This window comes from Sciurus vulgaris (assembly GCF_902686455.1).
Source record: "Sciurus vulgaris genome assembly, chromosome: 8".
Lineage (NCBI taxonomy): Eukaryota > Metazoa > Chordata > Mammalia > Rodentia > Sciuridae > Sciurus > Sciurus vulgaris.
In genome coordinates, this window is record NC_136468.1 from 16814053 (window position 1) to 16836759 (window position 22707).

At 34.3% G+C, this 22707-nt stretch overlaps 1 protein-coding gene across 2 annotated transcripts in view; it reads right to left on the minus strand.

Moving 5' to 3' along the window:
* Positions 1 to 22707, minus strand: part of TRIM24 (tripartite motif containing 24) — a 102604-nt gene that overhangs the window by 16582 nt on the left and 63315 nt on the right. Inside the window, exons 6-10 of one of the 2 annotated variants that reach the window (XM_079150099.1) lie at positions 20606 to 20720; positions 17084 to 17230; positions 9101 to 9218; positions 6080 to 6246; positions 1195 to 1371 (exon numbers count right to left, since the gene is read on the minus strand). In XM_079150099.1, the coding sequence (XP_079006225.1) occupies positions 1195 to 1371; positions 6080 to 6246; positions 9101 to 9218; positions 17084 to 17230; positions 20606 to 20720 (724 nt within the window). Of the gene's footprint in view, positions 1 to 1194; positions 1372 to 5977; positions 6247 to 9100; positions 9219 to 17083; positions 17231 to 20605; positions 20721 to 22707 lie in introns of both variants that reach the window. The other variant, XM_079150098.1, reaches the window with a different exon arrangement.

A 22707-nucleotide genomic window follows, 5' to 3' on the forward strand; every position in this document is an offset into this window, starting at 1 on the left:
TACTCTAACTTGTTAAATTAATCTATCAATTAGAATGAATTTGCCAGCATATTTTATCCTGGTTTATTTGTTCATTAATTCATTTATGTTTAGATTTTAGGCCAGAAAAATTAAAAAAAAATTTTTTTTAGAATATCTTCCTATTTAAATATAATAATAGGGGAAGAGGGAAAGCTAAGTACCCAAAATGTGCTAGGGCTTTTACATATATGAGAATAACTCTCAGCACAACTCTGCAAGTTACTCACTTGTTTTATAGTTAGGGTAAGTGAGATTTAAAAAGAATACACTTGCCCAAAGTCACAAAATTATTAGAAAACAAACAGAACTTAAGGCCAAATATTAGCTTGAGTCCTTTTTACCTAACCTCTAATGATAAAATAGAAGCAGGTGTGAATTTAATATGATTTAAGAAAATTTGCAAGGTCAAACTGATTATACATACAAACACACACACACAGACACACAGAGCATGTACTTCTCAAATAAAAATTTCAAATGATTGGATTAAAATGAATGTCATAAAATTAAGGGATAACATCATCTCTATTTTTGTCTTAATAAACAAATTAAACCAAAACCACTTCATAAATTTTCAACTAAAAAGATTGATGCTGAGATAGTTTTTATTTTAGCTTATAATTTTAGAAAATATTTTGACCTGAAGACATCAAGAATATAAATAATAATAAACCACATCATATCTAATATATAATGCTAAATATTACACATTTATCAGATGTGTATGTATTCTATATTAAAATTGTGCTACAACTAACTTTGTTTCCAGGAAATGTTGAAATACTTTCTCTTTGTGGACTATAACCTGGATTTATTATATTTTTTGGGGGAAACGTAATATGCTTATCTAAATGTTGCATACATAGGTACTGCAAAAAATTTAACACCAAGAACTCTTTGGTTATACTGGGCCTTAATTGCTACAGTAGTGGTTTGATTTCTCTTGTTGATTACAAAGTAATATGACCCTTTCTCTTAGGTTTTGTTTCTATGTGTCTGGCTGCAATAAATTTTATAATTCAAATCCATTAAAAAAAAAAAGGCATGCTTGCTCTTACTCTTCGGAGACTGTTGCTTAATTTATAGATTAATTTATAAATGACAAATTTATAAATTCAATGTAACTTGAAAATAAAATGAAGCAGAATCAGCAACTGAGGAAAGTACACATACCTGTTTTATGGCTTGTTGAGCCAAGAAAGCCATCTGCAGAGGGTTGGGCTTTACTGCTGGTCGTGGAATATTCTGGGTTGGTGGGTACCTCAGTTGTTGAGGATGAGGGGGAAGAACTGGTCCATTAGGTTTAGGACTGTGATTCTGAAAGTTTATCAAACGTGGAGGCGGGGGTTGCTAGAAAAAATAAATAAGACCACTTCAGTAACAGGCCCCTCCATAAAGACAAGTTAGATTTCTATCTTAACAAAACCTTTGAAGACAAAAACTCTTCCACAGATGAACCATTTATTTAGATTACAAAAAGGAAATGGGGAGAGGGGAATGACAGATAGAATTCTAGAATTTGTATAACAGAATTTTTTTTGTGGTGGAGGGGTTCCAGGGATTGAACTCAGGGGTATTTGACCACTGAGCCACATCCCCAGCTCTATTTTGTAGTTTATTTAGAGACAGGGTCTCACTGAGTTGCTTAGCACCTTGCTTTTGCTGAGGTTGGCTTTGAACTTGTGATCCTCCTGTCTCAGCCTCCTAAGCTGCTGTGATTACAGGCATGTGCCATTGTGCTTGGCTTATGTAATCGATTTCTGAAAAGAGTTTGATTAGGAAAGAATCTTGGAAGAGGGGTTGCCAACTAATTTCCAAGTGGGTTATATAAGATTGGACGTAGGCCACATTGGGATGTAGGTAAAGGTGTTTTAAGTATCCTTCCTTCTTCAAACCAAGTGATCGTAGAATAATAATTGCTAAGTTATTGAATGGTTGTTAAATGCCAGGTGTTGCTTTAAATCCTTTATATATATTCACTCATTTTTCTCAACAATTCTATGAGGTGGGCATTATCTTTATTTTATATGTAGGGAAACTAAGGTATAAAGAATTTAAGCAACTTGTATTTGAACAAGAAGTCTGACTCCAAGGTCTGTACTCCTAACTAACAAATCATTAAGAAAATAGTTGATATTAATGACGCTCAAAAATTAATGAATTCTAGATCTCACTGTGCTCTAAGTACATGGCACGCATTTTACTTATGTCATTGAGGTATATGAGGTAGGAATTTTTATCTCTATTTTTCAAATCAGAAAGCTGAAGATTAGAAAGCTTAGGTAACTTAAAAAAGACACAGCTAGTAAAAAGGCAAGACCAAAGCTTTACCCCAAATCTAGTCTGTCATATCATTACCAAAACATATTTTGGTATTCTGTTGACTGTTGATTAAGACTAACTAATTATACTTTAGAGAATGAGTCTACCTAAAGAAAATAAATTTTGAAAAGTAAAAAAATAGGATGTTGTATGATGTGAGTACCCTCTTCACCATCCAATTCTCTCTATAGATGGCAATTTACTGAAAAATAAATACTTCTTTTCAAGATAGCTTAAACATGTGTGATCAGAACTTGAGAGGCAACTATATCCTCCCATATTCACAGGGAGACAAATCAATGCAGGATCTAGAAGGCTGAAGCGGCAGCACCTCAAACTGACACTGTGAAGGCACACACAGCTATAAAGTGTATCCCTGCCCAATTTTTCTTCCTTTTCTTCATATTTTGAAATTTACTCTTCTGTCCTATGTTAATTCCTTCCCTCTTATCTCTCTAAATTACTTGGTGCTAGGTTCACTCTCATTCAAGAGTGGTCAGTAATTATAGACCCAGTGAAAAATAGATTTAATTTCTGGACCAAGTGAAATTATGCAGGCAAAGAGTAGAAAAACAATATTGGAGAAAAATAATAGAGAGACCTTCAGAACTTTACAGAAGCATAAGCCTGAGGCCATAGCCAGTCTTTTTGGTTTTTCTATAAAAGTTTTGTGAAGTGTTTTATATCATAGAAGCACAAAAAGAAAATAGTTGGGAAATCATAGTGGAAACTTTGGAAAACTTAAATTTATCAAAAGCATAATTTTTTTTAACAAGTGGGAAAACACCAACAGTCTTTGAGAGTGAATAAAGGTAGTCCTACAAGTATTTTAGCATCCTAGTCTTACTCTCTCCCAGACCGATATTTACATAACAATTTGATGAAATAATGACAACTGATGCCACTAGTACACTATGGCCTGTAAGCAATCTGTAGGACTAGATGTCGACTCTGCCATTCATGAGCTTACAGGCTTATGAGGAGGTGATTTTTCACCCTCTTCCAAACTGCTAAAGTGATGGAGTTAATATATAAGAATCCCGTGACAGAGGAAAGTAACTTGAAAGAATATTAGAAACCAGTTACAATCTTAAAAGAAATAGACCAGTAATATTTAGGTTAAATGGAATCATTTAATTTTCAAGACAGAGGGAAATAGTTGATAATAATTGAGAATAGAGAAATAACTGAAAGCTTAACAGATAAGAAGAACTTAATCACAGTGAGAACTACTGCTGTGATTTATGTATGACAGTGTTCTGTATGTGACAGTGTTCTGTAACAAGTAGATCTGACCCCTAAAGTTTAATGGAGTATACTGTATAGTGCTAAATAAAGTTAATTACATTTGCACTATTTAATCATATAACTATTCTACCTCTGCTATCACTCAACTCTCAAACCATGCAGATGACATGGTTAATCTTCAGAGAAAGCAAAACTAGGAAACTACTATGTAAGTGACTTGAGAAGCATTCCCTTACCTGTACACATGGGCAGATATGTATAATTTGTACACTCACAACAGAGGAAGAGACACACAGTATGCAAATAAACTAGTATAAAACTGAGAATGAAGTGGGTAGGGCAGACTACAAGTTTATAGAAGAGGGTAAACTAATGAGTGAAAAATGTAGGAGTGGGTATTTGGCAGAGAGCAGATAAAGAGATCAGAGTGTGAAGAAGGTCTAGGAGGCAGAAAGAGTAGTAAAACAAAACAGCAGGGTGTAAGCACCACAAACATATGAAAAGTATTTCTAAGTGGGAAAATCAGATTGTATAATAGCAACTGTACATTATATATAGTACTAAATCCTAGAGACTGAAAATAAGATCCAAAGGAAATTTCTGAGGAAAGCAAGCTAAAAGTTCATTGGTCAATTCTGTTTTGTCACTGCTTATATAAATTTATAAACTCTTTTCACATAGACTCTATTAACTGCTTCATCACTTACTTCTTAGTGAAAAAGCAATTAGCTGAAATGATGGATCCAAACTTTTTTTGTTAATAAGTGATTAAATAAAAATCCTACCATCTCTCAGACATGTCAATATTAATATAAGCAAATGCTTAGCATAGGCACAACAGATAATGATTTTCTTTCTCTCGATATTTAGCTTCAGAAAAATTTTAGCATTCTTTATAGTCTATTTATAATAAGTCATTCTGCTTTAAATTTTCTTAATAAAATTTCAACTCTGCCATGTATGCTCGAGGTATCTAAAACATACAATTCTCTTTCCCCATGGAGCTCTTCACCAAAGATCTTTCAAATTAAACAATTTACTTACTTTCTGTAAAAACTTGGGTTGAAACAAAGTTTTTAAGGAGGCATATTATTATAATCCTAGATTTCATATGCCTTCTTAATCAAATCCATAGAAAGCCATAAACTTCAAATACAATTTCTCAGGTCTTTACAGAAATGACAATAAAATCAGGATCTAACTGGGGTTGGAGTAAGGGTGGCAGTTAATCTCAGTGGTAGAGTATATGGTTAGCATGTGCAAGACCCTGGGTTCCATCCCTGTACACCTATCCCACATGACTAGGCTCCACATATGCCCACAACCTTTACTGAGGGTTGAAGAGTTGTACAAAAAACATTTCTATGCTTTGTAAAATCATTATTTAAAAAGTTATGCCATTTAATCGCTCTTTTCATTAAAACAAAACAAAACAAAACAAAAAAAACTTCACGTATTCTTAGTGCCAGTAAAATGCTAGTAAAATACCAGTAAAAACTTTTTCCCCCTCCTAGTTCACTGGTAAATTCCTTTTATTTGATGAGATATCTATATTATTCCTGTTTTCTTTCATTGTTAAGAAATTCTGAGTTAAGTTTAATTCCTACGTATAACAAGAATTCTTAGCCAAGGTGTTTATACTTGACTCTTACTAAATTCCATTCCATTTCATTTGTGTCATGTACCAAAAAATCACTTCAAATCCTTTGTGGAAACGGGAACAGCATATGTTAATTTAAAAGTAATTAAAATCTGAAAATAAGAATTTATATGAAATAGACTTTAAATTCTACTAAATCTTTATTAATCTAAGCTGAACAGGACTGTTTAAATGCTTTTATCCTCAAAACTGGACTGAAAATTAATAGAATACTTCATATTTAGTAAAAAAAAAGTCAATGGAATTTGTTCAGATAGAAGTTTGAAAAAGGTTAAAATTCTAATGAACCACATACCTGCACTTTTCTATTTTGTATTTCATTTTGCCATATTTTCTAAGATTGCAATATGGTTTTATAAATACTGGCATCCCCAGATTCTTAAAAGTACTTATCTTTCTGAAGCACTAATAAAGAAACTACAGTTATTCAGCTTTTTCCCATCAATCATAGGAATGGTTTATTTGGGAATACAAACACTTACCCTGGCTATAATTTAAAGACAATGAACAATAGATGAAAATAAATGTGCCAACTAAATAAACCATTAAATCTTTTTTGAGTAGAGCTAAAAACTAAGTTTTAAGTCAGGGATTCTTAATGTGGTAAATTTTTATAAGTTCATATATTTAAATCAAGGATGATGGATGTCTTGGTTATTTTAAGAGCTGCTGAACACAATCATACTACAATTATCTAAGTTAGGACAGGCCTGCTTCCAAATTTACCTGATGAGAGATGGAAGGTTGCTGGATGGGCCCCTGCATTCTAGGGTTTGGTAAACCCACAGGTGCTGGCCTCCGTTGCACCTGTTGCCTCTGAGCCATTACCTGTTGCTGCATATGCTGGAGTCGTAATTGAGCTAGGCTGATCTGTGTTGGAAACTTGGATAACTGGTTTGAAGATAAACCACCTGGTGGCTGTGAATTCTGTTCCACGACAGGATTCTGCTTAGGCATTTGTGGTTGACTCTCTTTATCCTCGATTACTAAAGAACCTAATTAAAGAGAAAAGAGCGAGGGATAAAGTTTTTTGATAATTGGTGAAATATCACATTCTGAAGGGCTCTTTTGCTGAACTTTAATTCTAAGGAGTTTTTTGGTCTCAGGACCCTTTGCACTCAAAAAAATTAGAGGACCCCAAAGAACTTCTGTTTATGTAGGTTCTATTATCAAAATTTACTGTAAGAAATATAAAATGAGAATGTTAAAAAATTCACTAATTCATTTAAAAATAACAATAAACCAATAGCAACACGTTTTATGAAAAACTAAAAAATATTTAGTGAAGTATGGCACTCTTTCACACTTTTGAAGATCTAAGTGTCTGCTTAATAGGTAAACTTTATATCTGTTTCTGTGTTATCTGTCATTGATATATTGGTTAAGTTAAAATATATGAAGAAATTTATTCTCATTCATATATAGTTGGAAAAGGGAGGTCATTTAGAGAATTCTTATAAATCAAAACAAACATATTTGACATTGGTTCTAAAAACCAATCCCACAGAGTATTTCTGATTCTTCAGTATTAATTATTAGCAATCTCGTTTCTTATCCCTTTATAATATATACTATGTTAACTCTAACAGAAAACTGGTTTGCAACTATAGTTTTAGAGTTTAAAGGTGTCTGACAGATTTAATCCAAATAAATTTCCTCAACAGTAGATATTCAAATGTTTCTGATTCACTAAGCACACACATCTAAAAACAAATGGTAGCTAAGCCAGGCACAGTGGCAGATGCCTTTAATCCCAACTACTTGGGAGGCTGAGTCAGAGCAAGTCTGAGGTCAGCCTTGGCAACTTAATGAGACTGTCTCAAAATAAAAAAATAAAAAGGGTTTGGGGATGTAGCTCAGAGGTAGAGTTCACGTTTCATTCCCAATACCACCAAAAAAGATGAATAAATAAATAAAATTAAATTTAAAAAGCATAGCTACCATTTATCAAATACTTACTGTGTGTCTGGCACTGTGACAGGTAGGTATACATACTGCATATATGTAAAAGGAATGTTAAAGGAACTTATAGTTTAAAGACAATTAAAAGACTCATCCAAAGTCATCAAGACGTTAAATATTCATCTCGATCAGTATTTTTCTCTAGTACTCGTTCATAAAATGTTTCTTAGAAGCCACGGGATAGTTTCCTGTGAGATTTATGATGTAATCTCACTGTTAAATAAACTGAGCTGTAAAGGATATTTTAACTTTATTATATCAGAGTTTCACAAACTAACAAGGAGATCCTGTTTTTGTTTTTGCTATGTAGATTTATCTAAAACTATATCCATTTATGTGTGCAGTTTTAGATCTAATTCTTAAATGTTTCTACATGAGGGTGTTTTACATGTATGTTTTAAGTGCAGAGATGTCTATTCATGTGACAACTTCTACACATACGTGAACTTCTAACTTGTGATAAGTTCTCAATACAGAGGCATGTACTGTGGTAGAGTAGGGTGTGGTGAGGAAGAAAGCAACTCACACAGATGCTCTGTATTTCTAAAGCTGCTTCTTTCTAGTAAGGCAGGTGAAATGTGTGTATGATTCTAGTTGCCTACTATGTTATTAACATGCATACGGCCATAGATACTGCTAAGAGTGATCTGCAGGCGTCTCTTTATCACCTCTCCTTCGAGGATTCTTTTTGTTCTTCCCTTGTATGGATAAGATTTGTGTAAGCCTGTTTCTTCCTTGCCTACTGTGTTCTGAGAGTACTGGCTCTTTTTCCAGTCTTTCTTCCCTTTTCCTACAAAGAATTTAGCCTTGGGGATGAGAGAGCAACCATCTTTGATGATTCTGAACCAAAGTCAAGGAACTAAAAAAGCATCTCTGAAGGGAATACTGGCTGTTGATGAATAATGTATAGGGAATTCTTAAATTTTTGTTTGTGTAGTTTCCCTGTGAGAAATTAAGAAAGGAGGCAAAAAGATTATTTCTACTCAGCAAATAGCATAACAAGAACGTGAAAGTAACAGCTCCCTGCCCATGTGTACAGGTAAGGGAATGCTTCTGAAGTCACTTACATAGTAGTTTCCTAGTTTTGCTTTCTCTGAAGAATAACCATGTCCTCATGTTACTAAGTGATAATCTATCACTGATAATCTGGTGAACTCAAATACTTAAGATTTGGATACTTTTCTGTATTTATATTACACTTTGTTTAGTACACATACATACATGTAAAATTATAACTGACAGTGAAAGTTAGGGGAAAAAGTCTTCCCTAAATAAGATATTGAACCATTAGGAATCTGATGAATGGGTCTAAAGGAAAGTAAGCCAATAATAGTATGAGAAGTGCTATCTTAACAGAAACATTATAAACATGAAAAATACTAGCCAGGTACAGTGGCATACACCTATATAATACCAGTTACTTGGAAGGCTATCTCAGAAAAAGAGGAAAAAAAAAAAAAAAAAAGAGTGGTGGGGGCACTAGGGACATAGCTCAGTGGCAGAGCACTCTTGCCTACCATGTGTAGGTCTCTAGGTTCTTCCCCCAAATGGGGGAAAAACCCATAAGAATGACAGTCAAGAGGTAACCCATTCTGATAAATCTAGAACTAATCATTCAAACAGGATTCTAGGGGAGTAAATGCCTCCTGAATCCCTCCCTAAACCTAGATACCCCATAAGTCAACAAAAAAGTATTTTCTGATCATCCAAATATGTACATATGTGCTTATACTTATGTGTATATATTATCATATACACAAATTAATGACATGTCTTTAAAATAAGATAATGGCAAATGGAGTGGAAGAGAATATATTTTCAATAACATATCATGACCACTGAGAATTCCACAACCGACACCTTGAGAAAATGTACATAATGGCCTACCTAAGTTAATAATATTTTGGGCCCAGAAACTAGGATCACAGTGAAACTGGATAGTGTTGTTGGTCACTGGGGAAGCATCACACCGTGCACGAAGGAGGTGCCGTAACCGGTATGTAATCTGAAAGAAAGCAGAGAGAGAACTGAACATCACATCTTTATCAGGTAAATAATATATTACTTTGCCCAATGAATACCTAAAAACAGTCACTGGTGTATATGCAATACATAATAACCAATCATATATAGATTAGACAAATGATCATACAAAATAATTTTCTTTTCAAGTCATTAAATTTTTGAGGTATAACTCAGCTAAACTGTTGCACACTGACCTAAAAAATATCTTAAAGTGATAGGTTAAAGTGAGTTTTTTTTTTTTTAATTAGTAATAAAACGTCACAAAAATGTCAAATCAAATATTGTTAAAAAATTTAATGTACCTTGTTCTTTTAATTTAATTTTTAAGGGAAATATTCAGAATCTAGACTTAGGGATCTAATGAGATATAGAAAATACAAATTAGTCTGCTTAGGAAACAGAATGAGGTCTGCTAGTGAGATGGTTCTCCCTGTTTCTCACTGTGACTCAGTTCCTACCACCTCCCGCAAACATCCAGTTTTAAATCTCACTTGAGATTCAAAATCTCTGAAGGGGATCCCATAACCAGCCATTTCTCTTCACACCACAATCTTCATTCTCACTTGGTCCTTCAAGATTTCAATTCCTGACTTTCTATCATCATCAGCTCCAATATTCTTATTGTCACAATTCTAGATGATTTTAATATTCAACCAGATGGTCCTTCTTTTCAGCACAGATACCAATAATCCTACAAATCTAGCAACTCCTATGACCTCTGCTCTTACAACTTCTCCTGTCTTTCCATCTCACCTCATTCCTTTCTATCCCCCAGTATGCAGCTTACTCTCCAGGACCAATCATTACAGTCATTTTCTTGCACATATCCTCAACTTTTCTCTCTGTCACTTAACCAACTGCAAATATGAACTTTCCCCCTGGACAAAACAAAGCAAACTACCTTGATTAAATATTTCTGCATCGATATTAATTCCTGAAATTGAGCAAATAAACACAAGACTCTCTGGTTCATTCACTTCCTGACTTATAAATGACTATTTCATACCTTCTATTTTTCTTTTTAAATCTCCAGTATCTTCTCCCCTATTCTCAATCTCAACTGATGGCCTTGCTTACCATTTCACTGATAAAACAGGGATCTTGTTCAAATTTCCACCTCCTATCAGTATCACTATTTCTATTATAATGGATGAGCTGTCCAAGCTGAATAAGACCAAACCTGCCAATTGTGCAGCAAAGTTGGCCAGTCTTTCTTACTCAGCAGTTCATCCATTTTCATGAACCAAACCTATCAAGATATAAACATGCTTTAAATTTTCCCAGTTGAAACCAAAATTCTTGACTCCTTTTCTCCTATCATCAACACTGCTCCATGTTTTCCCTCTCTTCTACAACAAAATTCAAAACTCTTCTATATACATGTCTCTCATTCTTTTCTGAAACCATTATATTTAGACTTACAGGAGCTTTCACCAGAGGTGGTAATACTGTCCTCCTGGAAACACTTTCTTTATGTGGCTTCCTGCATAGTATAATCTTAGTTTTCCCTGTACTTTGCCAGTAGCTATTTTTTTTTTTTTTTTTAATCGCAGTGGCAGCACTAGGGATTAAGCCCAGGGCCTTACAAATGCTAGGCAAGCCACTCTACCACTGACCTATATCCCTATCCCTTTTTAAAAACTTTGAGACAGGGTCTCACTAAACTGCCTGGGCTGGCCTCAAACTTGTGATCCTCCTGCCTCAGCCTCCTGAGTAGCTGGGATTACAGGAATGTGATACCATGCCCAATTCAGCAGCTACTTCTGGAAGTCACTGAGAATATAATAGGCTCCAATATCAACCTGTTTTTGAAGTCCCCAGTAAGGGCTCGGCTTAACATTCTTGTTGGCATTGTACAACCTTCCTCTGCATTATGGGTGTTTTCTTTTCTTCCACAACCCCATTTGCTGCAATGCCCCAGGGCTCAGTCTTCTGACTTCTCGGTCTTCTTCTAGACCCATATACTTTTGGTGATCTCAGTCAGTCTCAGTTTAAATAACTCATTTTAGATCTCCAGCCTGGATCTCTCTTTTGAACTTGCATTTCCAGTGACTAATTCAGCCTCTCCACCGGTTGTCTAAAAGGTATCATAAATGTGCTATGTCCGAAAGGGAACTCCTGAGTTTTCTCCTTAGGGCTATTTTTCCTATAATCCTTCTCATGTCAACCTGCATCTTAAGGTAAAAGTCCTCGGTTCCATTGTTTATCTCACACCCTACATTCAACCTGTCAATAAATCCTGTTGGCCCTCTTTTAAGATATATGGAAAATCTGACTACTTCTATCAGCTTTGCTAGTTACTGCTCCAAAACTGCTGAATTATCGCAAGGTTCTAATTTGTCTCCCTAATTTTTCCTTGTCCTCAAACCTCTACATTCTGTTCTCAACATAACAGATGCAGTTAAAAGAGAAGTCATCTCATGCCGTTCTCTCAGCTTCTCCAATGGTTTCCCACTCTGCTGCAGTCCGTCAGGACTCCCACCTCAGTCTCTGCATTTGCTGTGTGCTCTGCCAGGAATATTCTCCTTGAATATTCCCCTCCATACACCAGTGCTCCCAGACTCCTCCTTCAATTCATTTTTCTCTAGAGAAATTATTAGCATGGAACAGTCTATATATTTTAGTATTGACTATCTATCTTCACTAAAATGCAACTCCTTGAGGGCAAAGATTTTGTTTTGTTTTCTCTGTTCCCTCATTACTCAGAATGATGCCTGGCATATGGAAGGTATTCAATATAATTGTTGAATAAGTAAATTTGCTTCAATTGCTACATTATCTTGAAAAAGTATAATACATTTTGACTAAAAATTATTGACATTTTAGGACTATGGAGACTTTGTGGCACAGTGTTAGGAAAATATATTCAATAAATACAAAGTGCCTTTCCCCAAGTTTCTCTCCTTTTCTTATTTTTTGATATCCTCCAACAATTCTGATTATAAATCACCATAATATGTTAACCAACAGGATTGTTCTAAGAACGTTTTTATAATTTTCTAAAATTTAATAATTCATTGTATTATTTAAAAGTTTTATTTTATTTGACAAATAGAAATTTTATCTACTTGTCATGTAAAACATGTTTTAAAATATGAATACATTATGAATTAGCCAAATTGAGCTAATAAACGTGTATTATCTCACATTTTCATGGTGCGAACACTAAATAGCTTTTATTAACTATAGTCACCATTTTATACAATAAATTTATGACCCTGAATTTTTCTTGAATTTATTCATCTAAAATTTTATATCTTTTGACCAATGTCTCTCCAAAAGCCCCTTAATAATCACCATTCTACTATTCTACGAATTCAGTTTTTTCCCATAAATAATGTGAGATTGTATCTTCCTGTGCCTAGCTTATTTCACCTAGCATAATGCCCTCCAGGTTCATCCATGTTGTTTCAACTGACAGGATGCTGTTATTTCAAAGTCCCTGTGGAAACTCATGTTGAAATTTAATTCCCACTGTGAGGTAATAAGAGATGGAGTTTTAAGAGATGACTAAGAGTAGTTCTGTATAAAAAGCCCAAACTGAAGAATCCCTGTTAGTAGTTATCCCTTAATAATTTTCTAATCACTGGAACTATAAAAGTATCTACTACTGGGCTGGGGCTGTAGCACTTGCCTAGCACATGTAAGACACTGGGTTTGATCCTCAGGACCACATAAAAATATATAAATAAAATAAAGGTATTGGGTCCATCCACAACTAAAAAAAATAAAAAAAAAATACCTACTACTATTAGAAAGAATGATTGTGCTTTATTTCCCTGGTCTCTATCACTAAATTTTTCTTGCCTTCCCCTATATAACATAAAATAAATTCAATGCTTAATAGATGACAGAAGAATCCCAAGGAAATATGGTAAGGCTTAAATATTTTAAAATATATTTATATATTTTATTTAAGAACACTGGACTTTTGAAAGAATTCTTCTATTCCACTGGGTTTGCTCTTTTTTTTTTTTTTTTTCCAACTATAATTCCTTTTTGTGAAAAGACAAACTGAATTAGAAGATCTGAAATCATAAAACTCTCCAAACACGGAGGGAAGCTCCTTGATTCTGGCCTGCCTTGGCAATGATTTTTTAAATTTTTAAACATTACACCAACAGTCCAGGCAACAAAGAGCAAAAATAAACGAGCAATTCTGGTTTTTTATAATCGAAGGTCATATGAGAGTGCACAGATACACTCTGTAGTGAACTACAGTAGTGATAATTTCTGTACATGATAGTTTGTTGCAGCATTTCTTTTCCTGTCCTCTCTTTTATTACAGGTTAGAATTAACAAATGGCAAGGAATAGAAAAGACAATATAAAGATTTTAGAAGGAGAACTTAAACAGGACACAGGTTTGTGATTCACTGGATGTGATTCTAAAATCTTTTATTGAACACTGTCAAATCTGTAAGTTTCATAGGTATAGGCATCATATTTAGACCCTTCTGTATGTGCTACCATAGATGTGAAATTCTTGAAATGTTAAATTGAGAATTTTGTTAAATGGATTGAGAATTTTGTTTTCTGGATTGGTGCATTTTATTACTGCAAGAAATATTTAATACTCGGCATAGTACAGAAGCCTTTAAAAAGCATGTCTTCGGGCTGGGGATATGGCTCAGTTGGTAGAGTGCTTGCCTTAAATGCACAAGGCCCTGGGTTCAATCCCCAGAACCAAAAACAAACAAGCAAACAAACAAAAAACCATGTCTTTCCCCCTAATTTCGTTTTGTTTTAAATCACATTTTAAAGGTAGTTTTCTTGTTAGTAAAAGTTGTCTAATTGAAAAACATAAACAAGCAAAACTACATCCAACAAAAAATGCTTCTGCACAATAAGGGAAACAACGAAGAAAGTAAAAAAGCAGCCTAAGATTGGGAGAAATTATTTTCAAACTATATATCTAATAAGGGCAAATATTTAAGACACACAAGGAACTCGCACAATTCAATAGCCAAAAAAACAAATAACATTCAAGACACGGTGGTGCACACCTGTAATCCCAGTGGCTTGGGAGGCTGAGGCAGGAGGATCACAAGTTCAAGTCAGCCTCAGCAAAAACAAGGCACTAAGCAACTTGGTGAGACCCTGTCTCAAAAATAAAACAATAAACTGGGCTGGAGATGTGGTTAAGTGAATAAGAGCCCCTGGGTTCAATCCCAGATACAAATATAAAAAATAAATAAAAATTTCACTTCCTTATGTACAAATGATATAGGAGCTGTGTCATAGTACCTGTTACAACCCAGCTACTTGGGAGGCAGGAAGATAGCAAATTCAAGGCTAGACTGGGCAATTTAGCAAGACCCTGTCTCAAAATAAAATTTTGAAAAGGGGGTGCTGTTCAGTGCTTGCCTAGTGTGCAAAGGTCCTATATTTAATCCCCGGCACTGTAAAAGAGAAAAAAAAAAAAAAGAAGAAGAAAAAAGAAATAGAAAATTCCTATCATTTGTTTCCAAAAAATAGAATAGGTGACAGAAAACTGATTTGGATTGTCATATTATTTCAGACTATAAATCTCTATTGAAATTTTAATGAAACTAGTGACCCAAGAGGTCATTACAGTGTCTCCACCACCATGGCCAGTCAGTCATAGGGGAATCTAGTAGTTCCTGTAGGTTGAGAAGCCATTGGCTAAGGTGTTTGAGGCCTGCAAGTAAAAGAACCATAGGCTAAAGTGGGCCAAAGCAGCAGCTCTTTGGCCCATGTTTGCAATATCAGGTCAGAAATCCATGAAAGAAGAAAGAAATCTATTCCTATTCTGTGGATTGGTATTTTATACGCCCTCATGGAATATGAAGCTTTAGAAAGTTCAAGTTTTATTCTTATAAAAGGCATTAAATTATTTCTGTATTTTATATATTAGGTCCTTTCACATTCTAGAAATTAGCAAATCTAGCCTCTTTGAATGGACTTATTACTTATCCAGTGATTTCATCTTTTTGTCTCATAATTCTTAGAAATTTAATGAGTATGTGTTGTCTGTTTTCCTATGCCTTTTAGCTCAAGCAAAAAATGTATCAATGTTGACTTTTTCTTTCTTAGATGCATTAGGAAAAAACAAAAAATTCTTTAAAGAAAAAGATTAAATAATTTTTTCCCCTTACACATTCTTGAAGGACAGGAACTTTATCTAGTCAAAAATAATAAAAAGTTATTTGTAACTTTGTTTAAGCAACAGGTAACCTAAAAGTAATTTATTCTGGCAAAGGTTAGAACAATCAGTATTAGTATATGGGTCTGGGCTGATTTTAATTTATCTTTATCAAAATTACTAGATGATAAGACTAAAGAATTTGTTACATGTTATTATTTGAGATACTGATCATCATTTAAAAGAAAAGACTTTGTCATGCATTTTCAAAAAATAAAATAAAGCTTAAGCAGAAAAAAATTTAAGAACATTTATATGGCTTGACTTTAAATGGCTAAATGTCTTCTAGATCCTCAAAGTATGGTCCACATATGAGCAGCATCAACACCATCTGCTTATTAGAAATGCAAACTCTGGCCCTATGCCAGAAGTACTCAATAGGCATCCCCAAGTGATTCAAATGAAGTGACATACTAGACTAGTGTTAAAATAATTCACTGAAAATTCAATTGTGGGATGCTTGGCTTGCATGTGTGAAGCCCTGGGTTCAATTCCCAGCACTGCAAGAAAAAAAGAAAACAAACAAACAAAAAAAGAATTCACTGAATCAGAGCCAAATGGGGTTAAAATATCAGCATCATATATTGTAGTGTAGTACTAAGGACAGGAACACAGACTTTAGAGTATGATCTGATGTGGAGAGTGGTGAATCAAATCAAGGCCTCTGACTTCTCTTGTGGCTGTGTTTGTGCTGGGAGCTGCCTTTGTGTAGGTGCAGGTCAAGATGACCCAATTGCTATGATAACACTGGCCAAGGGGCTATGTGCAAAAGTGCCTGGCTCTATCAATTGAGGCCTTGAGTTTAGTACCTTCTCCCAGGGATAGAGGATTCTGAGTAAAACAAGATGACTCTAATGTCTCACCAATTTATATCCCTCAGATTGCCTGCTTATTGAAACTTTCCCACAATTAACCTTTTGATAATGAAACCTATAAAATAAACTTGCTGACCTAGCTCTGAGTCAGTCAAGCCTCACCAGGACATGGCTACCCACCTGGCCTCAGCTTTTTCTCCCTATGTGTGTCTGTTTGTCTTTTCTTTATCCCCCATCACCCCTCTGGCATTTCCCTTAATTAATAGCCAGGGCCCAGAATAGAGATGGGGCCTTGGCAGTCTGAGACTATAACTTGATCCTTACTTATACCTCTTTACTGGGTGATATTAGTCACATTTAACTGTATTCCTTGGTTTCATCATCTGTACAACGGGGATGGATAGGTGTATCTATCACATAACAATGATAAAAGTTTAAATATTGCATGAAAAATGCTTAGAATTAGATCCTGGCTTGCTACAGATAACCAGTAAATTTTTACTACCATTATTTATTAACATTATTGTTTGTATTAAACTTAATTGCTATGAAAACTGAAAATTTGGGAAAAAATAGGAATGACTAAAAATAGAAGTAGTCTAAAATTGAAGTCATACCTAAATTGAGTCAGTTAAAAATATTTCTTAAAACCAAGATGTTTTGGTCAATTAAAATTAGAAATAGGTAAACTACACTGAATGTGCTGGCCTCAAGCTCAAGTGATCTTCCTGCATCAGCCTCCGGAGTAGCTGGGACTACAAGTGCACATTATCACACCTGGCTAATTTCTGCATTTTAAGCAGTCCAATGACTATTGTTTCACTATATATTTTTACAGAATGTTAAATACCATACTTTATCTTACCAGTCGCTTGCTATAAAGTAATGCTGTACTGCTGCCACTGGAAACTGCCCATTTAGAAAAATGCATGACATGTTCCAACTGCTTAGAAAGTCCAGCCACTTCCTGTTGTTGTTGCATAAGTTTCATGCGATGGTCCTTTGCAAGGCTCTGAAAAGAAGGAAATAATTTCAAAATTATTTTCTGCACTTAACATTTATTTCAAAAGCCATTTTTAGATAAGCAAATGAGAATAACTGTCCTTTCTATACACTAATTAATAGCAGTTGAAAATATTCTTAGTGTTTTTTCCTTTAGTACAAAAGATCTCTCTCACTGGAACACAAAAACCACATCCCATAAATTGCCTCCAGCCCATATCCCCTGGGTCTGGCTTTACATATTCTGGGCTTTAGGTCTCTGCTAATGTATCCTGCCAAATACACAAAAGGACAAAAGCATGGATTAGCTATGATACAGACAATATTAAATTCGATATTTGTAAATGAAAGAGATATACCATTGAGTAATTTAAAGTTACCAGTTCACATGATTTCATCAGTGATATGATTTCCCCTTTTAGGTATTCTAGTCCCATCTGCAACTAGTTTTTGTCCAGAATAATGAAGTGTGGTAAATAACACTTATCCTTTGGATACAGTATTAATATTTAAAAAGACATTGTTATGGTTTACATATGAGGTGTCCCCTAAAAGCTCATGTGTGAATAAGGTGACAAAGTTTAGAAATGAACCAATCAGATTATGAGCATCTTGATCTTGATCTAATCAATTAATCCTCAACAGGGATTGACTGGGTGGTAACTGTAGGCAGGTAGGGTGGGCTGGAGGAAGTAGGTCACTGGGGGGATGCCTTGGGGGTTTATATTTTGTCCATGGTGAGAAGTCTCTCTCTCTATGCTTTTGGATGTGATGTCCTGTGCTTCCCACTGTCACACCTTCCACTAGGCCGCTTTTCCTCCCCGATGAAGACAGTCAGGTGTCTATAGACTGAGACCTCTGAAATCACGGACTCCCAGATAAACTTTTCCTCCTCTAATTGTTCTTATCAGGTCTTTTGGTCACAGCAGTGAAAAAACTGACTAAAACAGACATCATATTATTTTTGTCCACTGAGAATTACCATGGGATCTGACAGATACAGTGGATAATTGTTTTAATGTGCTTTTATACAGCTACATAAAAGCAGAATACAGAATTTCTGTAAGGGAAATACTGTCTTTAGAAAATAGGGTGGTCTAAAGTGGAGAGCACTGAACTTGGATTATTTTAAAAGTCCATCCAAAAACCTCATCCCAGCAAAGAAAGAGGAAGAAATAGGGCTTCCTACTGGCTCAAATTAGAAAAGTTTAAATTGTTATACTCCAACCTGGACCTATATTCTCAATAGACTACATTTCTCAGTTCTAAATTTGGAAAATGCACATGCTAATTATATTGATTTAGCTATTGAAGAACTGTTAACAGGCGATGGCTTTTCCATATCTAAGTTAAACTTAGAAGACAACTTACCTATTAGGTTATTTCTGACCTCTGTGAGATCTAAATGTTTCTTTGTAAACATTCTAGTAGAAATAGAAATTTGTTGATTTTTAAGGAGGTTGCAAATTGAGAAGAAGAAGCCCCAATGTTTTGGTCTTCTATGGTAATAACTATTTGGACTTTTAGCAAATAAAACTGGTTATATTTATTTGCCTTTAAGGAGAACTCTGAACCAGGAAAATCATTATGAGGAATAGAGGCATACATAAAAGGTGCTGTGAAAATTTAAAGACTGATTAAAAATAATACTGATGACAGATTCATTTTTATAGATTCAAGAGTCTGATTATTTTAAAGTTCTTCAACTGATTCTAATGTACAATAAAGTTTAGAAACCTAACTACAGCAGTGTATGCATTACTATTCTCCGTGGAAGCAAATCAAAGTGATCACTGTTATACAGAGCTTTGAACACTTCAAATTTTGTTTAAATGGGGGTTTTTGGTTTATTTACAAACTGTAAAGACTTAAAAACATAGTTACTATAAAGGGGGTCTGATTCCTTCTGCCCAAAACATTTTCTCACCAAATAACTTATTCCTAAACAACAGAGAATTATTTCAGTCTTTGTTTCATGTATGATTGATAAAATACGGGAATAACTAGACTTTCAAGCAAGGACATAACTTTTTGACAGAGACCTCATAACTTGGTCAACTATGGAAATAAAGAGATTGAACTTATTATTTCTAGGAATCTTAATGTTCCTTAACTCTGCTAATGTTAGGATTCTTTAATTGTCATTCTAAATTGCTTCTTGACTGTGAATTCTTTTTGCATCAATATACTAAAAGAATATCTAAAGATCATGCAATTAATATATCTTAAAACACCATGTACAAGTTATCTCATATTATCTGAAGTCAAACACTGACTTTGGATACTGACTTTCCCGAGTTTAAAAAAGCTTATGAACATAGCAATATTTTTCTTACTGGCAGTTAGAAACAACTATCCTAGCTGGCTTGAACGTCACTTCTTAAGTGTTGCTTTCGCAATTAATACTATAAAATGTTGAGGATAGGAGCCACGTTGATTTATTTAATTTCTCACAAGGATAAGTATGAACAGTAATGTACTGTTTAACAATGGGATACATTATATGAAACATCATTAAGCAATTTCATCATTGGATGAACATCTCAGAGTATACTTATACAAATTAAAGACTATATCACCACTGTAATCTTACAGGACCACTGTTATGTATGGAGTCTATTTGTTATAGTTTGGATCTGGAATGTTTCTCAAAGGTTCATGTGAAGGCTAGGTTCATAGCTGGTGGCACTACAGGGTAGTAGGGTCTACTTGGAGGAAGGACACTAGGGACATGCCCTTGAAGGGTTTATTGGGACCCAGGTCTCTTCCTCTGTTGTTGCTCCCTGGCAGTCATGAGGTGAGCAGCATTCCTTTACCACAAGCTTCTGCCATGATGTTCTGACTCACCAAGGGCCCATACAATGTGTCCAAGTGACAATGGATGGAAAACTCTGAAAATATGAGCCAAAACAAACCTTCCCTCCTTTTACTTAATTTTCTCAGGTATTCTATCACAGTGATGGAAGCTGGCTAACTCACCCCTGTTGACAGAAGCATCTCTATGTGGGGCATGACTGCATTTATTTGAGAACTAAATATAACTAACAGTGTATCTTTCTAAAAAAATTTGTTAAACTCTGCTGCTTTGCTGATACAAAGTTATCACTTCAGTGAATCTGTAAAATGGCCCTTCTCTTCGATGCTCACAGAGTTCCTTCTGGAAGCAAGGCTTATGTTTATGCTATGAAGCAAACAATAAGGAGTAGGACATACCTAGTGTATTATAAAACTGTAAATAGACAATACAGAATCTGTCAGAGGAAAACTGGGATTGTGGAAGAAAGTCAAAGTGTAGATGGAAACAATTACAAAAGGATGCTGATTTCAAATTCACTTTAGGAACGTTCACGTTGAATCACAATGTGCTGTTCTTCTAGCAACTTACCTCCAGCTGGTGCAGCAGAGCTTTTCCTTTTTTATTTATTTCTACCATCAATGTAAAGATAGCAACTTTGATATCCTGCTCCACCTGCTTTTGGTTTTGATTTACTTCAATTATCCTGAAAATTAAATGAAGGAAAAAAATCTAAAACTGAAGGCAGATTTGTTTTACAATATTTAAAATTGATATTTTAATGTGTAAATTAGACTAAAATATTTTCAGCCCATTGAAGATCCATTTCTGGGTCCTTCTGTTTATTTATTTTTACTTAAGTATTTATTTTTTGGTACTTGGGATTGAACCCAGGGGTGCTTTACCACTGAGCTACATCCCCAACCTTTTTTGTTTTTAATTTTGAGGCAGGGTCTTGTTAGGTTTCTGGGGCTCTTGCTAAGTTGCCAAGGCTGGTCTCAAACTTGCTATCCTCCTGCTTAAGCCTCCAAAGTCGCTGGGATTACAGGCAGGTGCCACCATGCCCAGCAGAGTCCTTCCACTAAATATCAACTTTCCTGAAGATGACAATGAAATAATAATTGCGAAAGATACAAGTCATTCAATTCAATCTTAAAAGCAAAACATAAAAAAAAAAAAAGGAAGAAAATGAGCACATTTTAGGAAAATGGGATTGTTTGGAAAGATTATGACACCCAGGAAAATCAATACTCTCCTTAAAAGGATGGGGTGGGGGGTTGGGCTGAATGTAGCTCAATGGTAGAGCAGTTATCTAATATATGTGAGGCACTGGGTTCAATACCCAGCACCACATAAAACTAAAAATATAAAAAAAACAAAATAAAGGTATTACGTCCATCTACAATTTAAAAAATTAAAAAAAAAAAGGATAGGGTGAGGGGAGTGAACTAAAACTAGGATTTATAAACATGATAAAGAAACTATAACTGAACTAGTTCTGTCATGTTCACTGAAACGAATAGGTAGAAAAGTATAAATATGATACTCTGATCTTAGGCTTCTGAACTGCTTAAGTATTCATTATACCTGAATAGAAGCAAAAAACAACAACAACAACAACAAACTTTTCTACTTCTAACACATTTATCTTGAAATAAATAGTGTTTCATCAACCAAATACTTTTCTTCCTTTGATTTGAAAATGGGAATGTGATCTCAGAGAGATGGAATGAATATAAAGAAAATATACATTGTACCATACCAGAATGTCTTATAGAAGTAGAAAAAAACAATAAATCAAATATCAAACTTTATGAAATTAAATAAAAGCTTCATTCCTCCTGCCTGTTTCTCCCATAATACACCTTAAATTTTAAAACCAAATTGCCAGAAATTTTTTTCTCGAACATTTTTCAAGATAAATTGTTTAATCAATATAGCTATAGGATCAAGAAAACTAGATAACCCTATGAAGCAACCAATCTCAAAAAAACTCATTTGAATCTTCCTTATGGTAGAATGAATAAATAAGGGGAAAACAAAGCCATGTTTGCAAACACATAAAAATAATTTAATATTAAAATTAGTACAGTAATTTAATCCTTCTATAATCAGGCCATAAATAAATGTAAATAATTAGTACCTTACTAATGAAGATTCTTTAATTTTTACAATTCAGAAAGCAACATCTTGACATATAAGAATGCTATTATTTTGTTAAAAAACAGAATTGCATAAATCACTAAAAAAAAAAACAAATAAAAACGCATTTGAAGAACTCACATTACCTGATTTCATGACATTATAAAATGAAAGTTGAGTATTGGCAAAAAAAAAAAAAAAAAAAAAAAAAAAAAAAAAAAAAAAGAAAGAAAGAAAGAAAGAAAAACACAACGGAACAGAGCACAGTTAGGGAATAATCCCACACTTAGATGGTTAACTGATTTTCCACAAAGGTGCCAAGGCAAGTTGATAGAGATAGGGTAGCCTTTTCAACAAATGTTGTTGGAAGAAATGGACCACCACGTTTTTTTTTTTTTTTTTTAAAAGGTATCCTGACCCATAGCTCATAACATATATACACAGTATAAGAGTAAGAAAAAAGTCAAAAGGGTAAATCACAGTAAGGGTAAATCTTTTACTAAAAAGTTAATTATTTTGTAATTACTACTTTTTGCCACTAGATGGTAGAA